Source organism: Glandiceps talaboti, chromosome 12 (genome assembly GCF_964340395.1).
Source record: "Glandiceps talaboti chromosome 12, keGlaTala1.1, whole genome shotgun sequence".
Taxonomy (NCBI): domain Eukaryota; kingdom Metazoa; phylum Hemichordata; class Enteropneusta; family Spengelidae; genus Glandiceps; species Glandiceps talaboti.
In genome coordinates this window covers 13,523,102-13,535,214 of record NC_135560.1, presented here as the reverse complement: position 1 = coordinate 13,535,214, position 12,113 = coordinate 13,523,102, and the positions used below count along the sequence as shown (strand labels likewise).

The 12,113-nt window shown below is 36.7% G+C and overlaps 2 protein-coding genes across 2 annotated transcripts; both read left to right on the top strand.

The window, feature by feature from the left end:
- Positions 1–1,854: 1,854 nt before the first annotated feature.
- Positions 1,855–5,144, top strand: LOC144443788 (methyltransferase-like protein 27). Its single transcript, XM_078133334.1, has 6 exons — positions 1,855–1,890; positions 2,207–2,480; positions 2,587–2,709; positions 3,350–3,488; positions 3,987–4,073; positions 4,539–5,144. The coding sequence occupies exons 2-6, from the start codon at positions 2,274–2,276 to the stop codon at positions 4,724–4,726; spliced, it is 744 nt and encodes a 247-aa protein (XP_077989460.1). The 5' UTR covers positions 1,855–1,890; positions 2,207–2,273; the 3' UTR covers positions 4,727–5,144.
- Positions 5,145–6,075: 931 nt separating this feature from the next.
- LOC144443822 (methyltransferase-like protein 27) lies at positions 6,076–10,836 on the top strand. The gene is made up of 6 exons (XM_078133383.1): positions 6,076–6,175; positions 6,986–7,132; positions 7,548–7,670; positions 8,767–8,905; positions 9,748–9,834; positions 10,341–10,836. The coding sequence occupies exons 2-6, from the start codon at positions 7,013–7,015 to the stop codon at positions 10,514–10,516; spliced, it is 645 nt and encodes a 214-aa protein (XP_077989509.1). The 5' UTR covers positions 6,076–6,175; positions 6,986–7,012; the 3' UTR covers positions 10,517–10,836.
- The last annotated feature ends 1,277 nt before the right edge of the window (positions 10,837–12,113 follow it).

Below are 12,113 nucleotides of genomic sequence, written 5' to 3'. Positions count from 1 at the left end.
TACATGAGTAAAATAACCTGATGAGGGTGGGGGAATAAAATCCGCAGTTCATATATACATACCCTTACTATATTATACCATGTGAGTATCCTCGCCCCTAGTATGCATCATAGACATTTTCACATGTTATAGAAAAATAAACGTTGGTCCAACTGTAAGCAGGACGGGGGGGGGGGGGCTGAATTTCCCAGGACGGGGGGGGGGGGGCTGAATTTGGAGATCTGAAGAAATTGATGCAAATAAATGTCAACCTGTCAGGGACATGAAATTAAAAAAGCATAAAATTAATAAAACATGTTTTTAAAAAACTGTACATGACAATATTGATATCGTTTCTTACAATCAGGTTTATTGTGTCCGTCACATGTAAAGATGCTCCCAAGATCCCTGAAGGTCATCTGTAGACGAGATAAAATGATTTCACGAAGGTGGCAGTATGTAGAGTTTGAAGTGATTATAATTGATTATTTCATACAGAAGGATTTCAATTACATTCCTTCTAAACCTTTAATAAATTTAGTAACCTGACAGTAATCAGGTTATTTGTACATTCCCTACAGGTTAACTTATTTAATTCTTTTATCTGACACACTTTCTAATATCTATAAATACCGGTACATCACGTAGAATGTTGAAAGGACATTTCCAGGCGTTATCGATTGGGCAAAGAATTTTACTATTTCTAACACTTGAGGCGCTCTCCATCGACAACTTGGCCGAGTCGGTAATAGTAATATACAGACCTTGCAAAACAGGACCCCCCCCCCTCCCAAGATATTGGAAACTACTATTTTTTCACCTTTGACCTGTATCATCGTTTGAAAACTTGTTATGCATCTCATGAGAGTAGATACTGACAAACAAACAATGAATAACTGAAATGATGTCGAGGGGACAAGATATATCAAATCGCTCATCAGCCATACATACATACATACATACATGCATGCATGCATGCATACATACATACATACATACATACATACATACATACATACATACATACATACATACATACATACATACATACATACATACATACATACATACATGCATGCATGCATGCATGCATGCATGCATACTTACATACATACATACATACATACATACATACACACACACACACACACACACATACATACATACATACATACATACATACATACATACATACATACATACATACATACATACATACATACATACATACATACATACATACATACATACATACATACATACATACATACATACATACATACACGTAGGCAAAAAATAGTGCTAATCTAGGAACGATAAAAAGCTAGAAAACAAAAATCAAAGAATAACGCTGCAATTATTGTAACTATTAACCTGTTTTATCAGTTAGTTTTTAGCAAAACCAAATGATGGTGGTTTGCATTTTGAAATATTGTGGATGATATTTCTGTATTGGTTGCTCAAGTTGCAAACTTTCTTAGTTACTAAGTCGTCTGAAATTAGTATTAAACGTCCATACCATGGACAACTTGATATTTATTATCATATTAATACACTTTCTCCAACTACGATGCATGTTAACTTGCTGTGACAGAGGTTCGTAAACATAAGCTTAGTCAAAGCACGGCGGGGGGAAAAAGGTAACTTATTTGAAATTGTAAAATTGTGTTTTAAGCCACCTTATATTTTATCATTGAACAGAGACAAATCTCATTGATTCTTTGTTAATAAGACAACTCGTGAATGATAACAGGCGAATAGTTACCAACAATCCAGCTTTACGAACAATTTACCGTCCACTGCGACCCTACATACCCTCGTCACCTCGCGTTTAAGGTCAACACGCAGACAGTCCCGGAAGTAATATCTTGCCCCCGTTGTGCTAAGACTGACCTGCAAGGCGTATATACGGTGGGTACTCCAATGATTTATGTGTATTATCAAGTGATTTATATTCTAAAATCAAGGATGGATATATCAATCGATAGATAGCAGTACAAACCAAATATATTGAAAATGTGCACAGCACATTTCAATGAGAGTATATAGCTCTGTATATCTCCGTTACTTCAAGGTGTGTCTATCGGAGCGCATACGCAGACACACTGATGTAGTTTCTTATATAGGAAACATTTCATATAGAATACATGTATATACCAACAAAATGGTACGAATGCTTGTTCTGAATCGCGCTATTTTTTTTAAATTTCGTGTTTGTTATTTCCAGCGTTTTTGCAATTTGAAACGTTGACCCTTATATTGTAACGTACGTCACTATATGAGGCGGCACAACGATGGCCGACCAATCAAAATGTTGTGAACACGATGAGGGCGCTCATCAAAACGAATGTGGTGAAGAGGACCAGCACCAAAAGAGTGAAACTCAAGGTCAGGACATGCAGATTGAAGATGATGAGTTAGGAGACGAAGACTTTGAAGACACGGATGATCCCGAAGAACTTCGTAAGATTTATGATAAATGGAGTGCAAATTATGACCAGGTATATTAAAAATGGGAGTTGTGAATTATTGAGACGTTTGCTGTTTTCTTTTCAAAACAAAGTACCCTAAGTTAACTTACATATTGCGATTTTTTTTTCATTCTAGGATCTGGCTAAAATGAATTACAATGGACCCAAGCAAGTTGCAGAGGCTCTGTCTAAGCTTGTGAGCAATAAAGATGCATCAATTCTTGACTTGGGATGTTGTACTGGCATTGTTGGAGAAGAGGTTTGTTTGTTTATTTTTGTTTGTTTGTTTGTTTGTTTGTTTGTTTGTTTGTTTGTTTGTTTGTTTTGTAATAATATATCCATGTTACGTATAACCATGGTATAACGTTGTCAGGTCATCAACGCTTATCTCCCCGTTTTAGAGGCTCAGTTGGGATTAGAATTAAAATGTATGTGTGTAAACAGTTTTATGTGAGGGAAATATAGTCTAGCATAGCTTACAGACAACAGGCTGCTAATGCCACAGTAAGTTGTAAGATAACACTAATAGAGTGAGAATACGGGTGCCATATAAAGGATTTCCATATTGTCACGTTGTGTTCTTGACGAAATTTCTGCCAAACAAACATTTTAGACGACTAGTTTTTACTCCTAATCCAAAATGACCCCAGAGGCAACACCACAAGAGAGAAAGAGAGAGGGGAGGGAGGGAGGGAGTTAGAGAGCGGGGGAGAGGGAGACAGGGACAGAAAAGGAGGGAGGGGGCGGGAGGGAGGGAGAGAGGGAGAGAGTAACTTGTGATTAGAGTGATTTTTCCTCCCCGCCAAATTATTAGAAATTAGATATAATCATGATAATATGAAAACTAATTGCGATTGAAGCATCAGATGTGATCGAGTTTTATTTGATTACACCCGCAGCTTCATAAAGTAGGATATCGGAATATAGATGGAATTGACATATCGGAAGAAAGCATCAAGATCGCCAAGGGCAAGAACGTATACAGAAATATTTTCAATGAGATTCTTAACCCAGAGAAAGATTCAAGTTTTGAAACTGGTAGGCTTACGTCTTTACTGTTATTAAAGGTGTATCTATTGGAAATATATTTCGATGTTTCCACAGATGGCAAAAAGGAATATTTGACAACATAAATTTTAACATAGAAAATCCAGATAATGTTATGCAAATCAGCGTCCACTCGCACGGATAATTCCACAAAATACCCTTCTCCCTTCTCTATACTATACCATGTGAGTAGCATACGGATCTAAAATCCCATGCAAATTGAGGATGGTGCACGTGTCTAAAACATCCACATTTCGTCTTACATAGGCTGACTTCCAAATATATGTATATGGAATAATTAAAACTGGACCATCGTGGCAATTTCATGTATGTGATCTGATTGACAACAACTGTTGGACCAACCCTAGGAATCCACAGATGGCACAATTCTGTAATGTGTACGTTTTGAGCTTTTGAAACTGATGTTGTGGAGTGTGGACTCTTCGATCATACACCCCCGGCATACACCTTCTCTTTTTGTATTTTCAGGGTGCTATGATGTTGTTATATTGGTTGGTGGCGGTATGTTCCTTGATATCAAGAATTTAAAAGATTGGCTGCGAATAACTAAGCCAGGTATTATAATTATCTGAATCAACGACGTAAACCACAGGCCTCTTTACGGTGGTGTCCGAAATGTACACTTCATATGTCGTTGCTTCAGGAGAGAGAGAGAGAGAGAGAGAGAGAGAGAGAGAGAGAGAGAGAGAGAGAGAGAGAGAGAGAGAGAGAGAGAGAGAGAGAGAGAGAGAGAGAGAGAGAGAGAGACAGACAGACAGACAGACAGACAGACAGACAGACAGACAGACAGACAGACAGACAGACAGACAGACAGACAGACAGACAGACAGACAGACAGACAGACAGACAGACAGACAGAGACAGACAGAGACAGACAGAGAAGGGGGGAGAGAGACAGAGAGAAAGGGGGAGGAGGGAGGGGAGGGAAAGAGAGGGGGTGAAGGAGGGAGGGAATTGCCACCAGTGGAGTCTTATTTCTCTCTTACTTTTGCTAATCCTTCGTTTCTGACACTCTTACAGATGGTTACGTCGTCATAGCTATAATGAAAGGTGAATTCGACCAAGAAAAGTACGCTGTACAATCGACAATTGACGAGTACGTAAAGGAAGGGTTGATAAAACACGTTACTAAGGAAGTTATGGAGGACTTCATCATGGGCAAAGCTGGTGCCACCGTGTACCTACAGTCTGCTGGTACTAGCTCGTAGTATAATCATTATGTTTTGCTATCTGAAATATTATGTCATGATGTGAATTATGATTCGATGTATGAATTACATGATTTCTCTTTATTTTTGAAATTACAATACTTAGCTTAGCTTCATAACTTTGTACTACAATCAACGACCGTACTTATATTTGTTTTCTTATATTTTTTATTGTTTATTTTGTTTCTGTTTTGTTGTTGTTGTTGTTGTTGTTGTTGTGGAGGGGTATGAGCTCTAGATCTGTCAAACTTTTTGAGATGCCTCTCAACTATTTTTCCACATACATTTGTATACATTTTTAATACTCTCTTTTCAGTAGACGTTCTGTACATTTTATTCCGATGCAAACAAATCTTTACCAAATATATGAATATCAAACAAAAAACAAGTGTGTCTGGTTAACATAATTGATACATAGTTCTCACTCTTTATCCAAATCATTGTATACCTGGAATATATTAAATGATACCGATATATTTGATTCGATATCATAATTTATATGTGCTATGGCAGTTTATGAATTTCTGATCAATGTGATGTGCCATTTGTATGTGTATGAAGTTTATGATATGATATATGAGACGAGATGTGTGATTTATGATACGGTGTGGTGTGGTGTGATGTGATGTGATGTGGTGTCACAGTGGTGTGGTGTGGTGTGGTGTGGTGTGGTGTGGTGTGATGTGATGTGATGTGGTGTGTTGTCACAGTGGTGTGGTGTGGTGTGGTGTGGTGTGGTGTGGTTTGGTGTGGTGTGGTGTCACAATTTTATTCCACCACAACAAAGTAATCAGATTATCGACCACAGCTCCCTGTGTGTAGACAGACGTATCTCAAGAAATTCTGCAGTTGTGTAGCTTTCGTATCAACCAGACAAGTCTCTGTGCTAGAGGCCCATGAGTTCTTTGAGCGCATATATTTCCAGAGTTATTGGTCAGTATATAATTGTATAATTATACGATCTTTATTCAAAATATTGTACATATTTATTTACGCTAGAGGGCGCGATACATGCGATGGGAAATTATTCAAGAATAAATGTCCGTTCTATTCGAGATGCCTTTCCAATACAAACGCGTTGAGGATATGTTGAATACACACAACAAATCTTCTATAATGAGCCAGAATATTGTTTTACTGCCTGCATCGGACATTATGGCGTCTTAACTGAACGCTACTCCAGCCAGAAGTTAAAATTTGACAATTTCACAAATATACCTGTGGTGGCGCTCATTCTTCCCCGCTGCTGGCAGGAATAGACTATATATAGACTCAGATAATATTGTTTACATTGTGTTCAACATATTGAGGTCACGTAGCTGAGGTCAGGTCAGGTGACATTTAATGCCATTCCCGATCGCGTCCCCTCGCCTCGAGCTAACCACACCTGTTTTTTGACGTTTGATACATTGAAGTTGTAAATTTCAAACTGCCCATAATTATTACTAGGTGAGTCAATTATTCTTGGAAATCACACAGTTACTGCGAAGCACTCAACTTTAATAGTATTAGTATAATACATGTAAATTGTAATGTAATATAGACTAATCTTTAGACTTTTACCTTTGTTGTAAATAATGTTTGCAAAATCGTCTGCAGCTTTGCCACGATATTGTACTACCCATATAGTTGATGTTGCAGCCAATTACAGAACCTGTGTGTCTGGGGGACTACCAAAGTTCTTGGTTTCAGTTGGGGGGGGGGGGGGCATAGCATGTGTTTAGAGCGCGAGCAGACGGTCACGGTAGAAACAATTCCAAAATGAAAATATTTTCTCCTGAGGTCCCCCTGCCATAAATCCTGGTCGTTCCCTAAGGAGATGCAAATTAAGTCAATAAATAATTAACAGTCAATTAATTTCTAAATCGTTGTTTACATCAAATAGTCATATGTATATGTGAGAGTAGTCTAGAAGCTATCTGTGGCTTCAAATCTCAAGAACTCTCTTCATCCTATCTGACTCTATGAGTAATGTTATTATGTACCAAAAGTTAATTGTTCATGCAAATGAGTAAACCTCCAACTGATGTAAACAATGTGTAAGTAGTGTCCTGACATGACAGATACACCATATTTGGACATTATGTAATGAATACTAACTTATGACTGGGCAGAAGTTTGTGATGACTAACAAAGACATGGTGGTGACTATGGATGGCTTCATTTGAATTTGAAATTTATCTCATCTCATCTCATCTCATCTCATCTCAGCTCCTTATTGAATTTGAAATTTTGTCTCATCTCCTCGTTGCACTAAAGATTCAAAAGACTCAAGAAAAAAACAGCATGGCTGATTGTGATGGACCATACTTAGCTGCTGATCACCCGGCTCATGGCATAGGTGACACATATGATCCACAAAAAATGGAAGAAGCCTTTGATAACTGGAGTAAAAACTATGACGAGGTATATGTACTGTCACATTTCATTTGACCTTTTAACCTGGTTATGGTCACTATAACAGGAAATCCATCCGTGACATATGCTATGGATATATGCAATCATTGCCTGATATTCTAATCCAGTTGTTGCTGCCTTGTATGTTTATTGTGGCTGGTTCAGTTGCTCGTTCCACTACCATTTGCTCATGAGTGGCAAAAAATCTCTGGCAAAAATTGAATGGTGATTCTTTTTTAGTCACCTCAGCTGTAAAAATTGGGAACTCATAAGATAGAAGATTAGTTCTGTATGCACTTTATAGAGGCTGCAATGGCATACCCCCCAGGGTGTTGAATTATGAAATATATAAGGCCATTATGCTACTATAGGTTTGTACCAGGAATAACATTATATATGTGTTTTTTAAAATTCCCATTTACAGGAAGTCAAAGGTATGAACTATAATGGTCCCAAACATGTGGCAGAGTCTTTGCTGAAATTGTTTCCCAACAAAGATGGTACAATACTTGATTTAGGTTGCTGTACAGGACTAGTAGGTGAAGAGGTAAACTTAGCAATTCGCCTATGTTTTTAGAGGAGCGTAATCAATTGAGCTGATTGTGTTTGTCTGTCTGTCTGTCTGTCTGTCTGTCTGTCTGTCTGTTTGTTTTTTGTTTGTTTGCTTGTTCTTTTTTTGTTTTTTGTTTTTTTTTGTTCTTTTGGTTTCTTGGGGGGTTGTTTTTGGTAGGGGTTTTGAGAGGGGGCCTGGGGTGATTTTGCTGCATACTAAAAATTTAACATGTAGCATTGTGTTAACATTTGCAATTAGCAAATAGGTATTTAGACCATATAACATAGAAATAGTGTAAGGACCTAAATGTTGAGAAAATGCCTTTTAATGACATCAACAAAGGACTCCTTACAGGTGTGATATATACTTACTGTGTACAGCTACTTAAACTTACACTAGTTGCAACTGGGACGTTTTTTTCATCAAGTAATCAAAGATTTATTCATTCAAAATTGTAAAAAGACATTATATCTGTTAGTTAATGATCAATATTATCTGTAGGTAGTCTAGTGACAAGTTTAAATCTTGAGCGAAATCTTGGTTTTGTAACTGTCGCCATGTCAAAACCGTAACTGGAATATCATTTTTTGATCTGACAACCACAACATAGTCACTGAAAATTGTTAAAATACCTATACATTAGACATTGCACATGTTAATCAGTGGTCAATGTTATCTATAAGTAGTACAGTAACAGGCTGAAGTCATGGTCACCGTTGAGGGCGCTCAGTGATTTTTAGGATGTGGACCCAAAAAATCAATTTGATTTGACTTATTTGTATAGAGCTATAAAAAATTCATTTACCCACAGGTGACAGGTGATGCAATACTATTTATGGTGTATGATATTATAAGTAAGTTTTGGTATCTTACAAAACATTTTTTTTTAACATTCCAGTTGCAGTTTAATAGTGCAGCTTTAAGTGACATGCCTGGAACCAGTTGCATAAAATCCTACACATATTTAGTCAAAATGTTTCCATCCTTTATGTTGAGTTGTCCTGTGTTTTGTTTTTTCATACCATACCTGGCTACTTAATCACTTTTCCTAACATATTGTTCAAAATTTTTGACGCCTTTTCTTTTTCAGTTGTACAAAGTTGGATACCGCAATATTGATGGTGTAGATATTTCAGAAGAATGCATCAAAATTGCCAAAGAAAAGAAAGTATATCGGAAAATTTATAGGGAAGAGCTGAGTCCTGATAAAGAGATGAGTTTTCAAACTGGTGAGTGAAGATGCTTTAAGGTCAAATACACCACAGGGTCCAGTTTAATTCCCCTGAAAATCTAAGTTCTTAAAGCCGCTCGAGCTGCGACTGGGACATTTTTTTCATCAAATACCAAGGATATGGTCACTAAAAATTGGTCAATTATATTTTAAAAGATGTTGTATCTATTTATTAATGGTCACTAATATTTGTAGGTAGTGTAGTGACAAGTTTAAATCTTGAGCAAATCTCTCACAATGTTAAAACTATACTGACTTATTATCGAACCTTTACATGTACTTGCAACAAACAGAAAAATTCCTGAAAAGAAAATTGCCACAAAGAGATGACTTTGTCTAGTCATGTTATAGTCATCCATAGAGCTACTCAGACCAAGATATTACATATGTGCAGAGATTACTTTAACTGGTGTACACACACGAGTGGTATTTTCACTGTCGTGCAATACCAAAAACCTCAGAAACATTATATTACATACCTGTATGCATGCAAATGAATACAAATGAGGACGTGCTCTTTCGCTACACACAATGAAATTGCATGATAGCGCTGTATGATTTGTATGGTAATTTGCCATTTCAGACAAACATCTGTTATAATAACAGAACACCGTTTCACATGAGTTCCAGTGTGGGTACTCAGGGGTATTTGCACTCACGCTTGCACTGTTTTCCGCTGCACTTTCACTTAGTTACTATGCACATGAAAGTACGGGTAGAGAGAACACCACAAGCACTTGTGCAAATACCCGAGTATGCCACACTTGCACTCACATGTCATTGGGTTCTACCATATTATCTATATACTAGTGATTTGATATTTATTCCATCTTTACACAGGGAGCTATGACGTGGTTGTGTTGGTTGGTGCCGGAATGTTCCTTGATATCAAAGGTTTAAAGGAATGGCTAAGGGTCACTAAATCAGGTATGTCATTTTTACAGAAGTCTGAAAAATATTAGACTATCAAACAAGTATATACAACATTTTGGCACTCAGACAACAGAAAGGATATACATGTAGTGCATATAAGTTTCGTTATACTCCTCTCCAACTTGGATACACTGTTTCAAATAATTTTCAATTCCATTTTCACAAGACACTTTTTACACAATGGGGGTTCTATATAGAATTTGGCAAGTGTTCTCTGCACCCAGAGAATGATTTTTTGGTGAATTGTCCAGCCTTTTATTGCGGCTATGATATTAGGTTAGGGATGATAAGAGTATTGGAACAGATAACGTTGTTGTTACTGGCCTTATCTAATGCAAATTGAGATAAAGCAATTGCACAGTGTTATTTAGTTAACTGATTTCCCTTCCTTTATAGACTAAAAAATTAGCAATTCCTAAATTTGTCCATAAATTTTTTGTGTTATTAATAGGTAATTTGATGAGCAAAGCAGTATTTTATCTTTATCATGTTCTCTACAGATGGTTATACTGTGCTAGCTACAATGGAGAGTGAAACACAATCAGAAGAAGTCAAACCTACGGTAGATGAATACATCAGTCAGGGACTGATGGAAAAAATTCATGAAGTAACCGTGGAGGATTACATGCAGGGAAAGACTGGTAGTCTGCTATACTACAGACCATGCAGAAAATAATGTAGATATGTGATGATACAGCCCATTTCAAGTTTCCATTCACCAGCTCTGTTTGATACAACCACACAGAAACTAATAAGAAACATGCTACACTTTATGATAGCAAGATTGAGTGAATAGAGTAAATGTTTATTGCGACATTTTGGCTAAATGAAATAAACATGCCACCATGAAGACTTCAAATGTAGAAGTCAAAACATTGGTGCCTGTGTGTCTGCATCTAGTTGCAGTATGTTTAAATGGTTTATTTCATAATAGACACAATGTAGCAAGATATTGTGATCTTGCTATTTTTAGCATAGAATGTACAGTTTCATAATGGTTTCTGCATGGTTGTATCAAACAGAGCCAGTGAATGGTAGGTAACTTAAAATGGGCTGTATATAAAGTAATGTATGGTCTACAAGAATTACCTGTGATGTTGTATTAATTACGAGTCATGTAGCTCACTTTCAATCAAAGATGGTAAGAAGAGATAATTTCCTATAATAATCATGTCTTTTTATTTTTTATAAAACTGTGCAACTTCAAAATAAAAATTAATTGCAAAACCATAATTTAATGTCTGTCATACTTCATAATTTGATTTATTTAAAAGTAATTCATAAAAAAATACTATTTTCTACCTACACCTTATAAAAAAATTATCAAAAATGTTTTAGTATGTATGTATGCCATACTAACACCACGTTTTGTAAAACATTAAGATGAAGCTATTTTCTCTGCAATGAGTATGTTCATGTGTGAGTCAATTACTTTTTATACTCGAATGCAAGTGCACAACATTACAGCATCACCCTGATATTGTCTCTAGAGGGCGCTGTACTATTAGCAATTTCATCCACACAGACTTTTTATCTCTGATAATAATCTCAATAAGGCATTTGGGGAATATGGAAACAACTTTTTACTGTGTAATTTCTCTATTGCGTCTTGAAGTTCCATTAAAACAGTTATACTCTGATCCAAGATGTTAAAATCATCTTCAATCTGTAGAAAGTCTTCACTAAGGCTATCATGTTTAGTTCGCGTATTTCTCGATTCCTCCACTGATGTGTGATTATCCGACTCTTGGCAGAAGTCATCTCCTGTACACTGGATGCTGGATTCTGATTGGTTGAGATTTCCATGAGCCAAATCATCATGATTACTAATCAAATTATTGTCAGAATCATCATCAGAGTCATTACTTTCTCCTGAGATAAATTGAGTTGATATTCTGTCTTTCATATGTTTTGTTACCGCCTGTTCTTGTAGTGTCTGTCTCGGTAGAGTTCCTACATTGTCAAGATGACTACGTCGTATTATACTACTCAGCACATCATCTTCCATTTCACCAACGACTGGTTCCTCATCACTTTCCCTGCTTGTATACCTATTTTGTAAAGAGCTGCATGTATTGGAGTCTTCACTTGATTGGCTGTTATCAACAGAAGAGTTACCTTTGACCTCTGAATAACCTTTGACCCCACACTTATCTGGCATTTCCTGATTTGGATTGTTGTCAGTGCTGTACAGTGTCCCCCTTTCAGTGCATATCTCACAAAACTGGCTCCAATTATGGGCAAGAAGTTTCAAGTATTTCACCAAATATTCT

Coding starts and splice junctions, on each gene's coding strand:
- LOC144443788 (XM_078133334.1), top strand. CDS start 2,274: ATGGCCGACCAATCAAAATGTTGTGAACACGATGAGGGCGCTCATCAA. Junction 3,489..3,986: donor AGATTCAAGTTTTGAAACTG/GTAGGCTTACGT, acceptor TTGTATTTTCAG/GGTGCTATGATGTTGTTATA. Junction 4,074..4,538: donor GCTGCGAATAACTAAGCCAG/GTATTATAATTA, acceptor ACACTCTTACAG/ATGGTTACGTCGTCATAGCT.
- LOC144443822 (XM_078133383.1), top strand. CDS start 7,013: ATGGCTGATTGTGATGGACCATACTTAGCTGCTGATCACCCGGCTCAT. Junction 7,133..7,547: donor GGAGTAAAAACTATGACGAG/GTATATGTACTG, acceptor TCCCATTTACAG/GAAGTCAAAGGTATGAACTA. Junction 7,671..8,766: donor CAGGACTAGTAGGTGAAGAG/GTAAACTTAGCA, acceptor TTTCTTTTTCAG/TTGTACAAAGTTGGATACCG.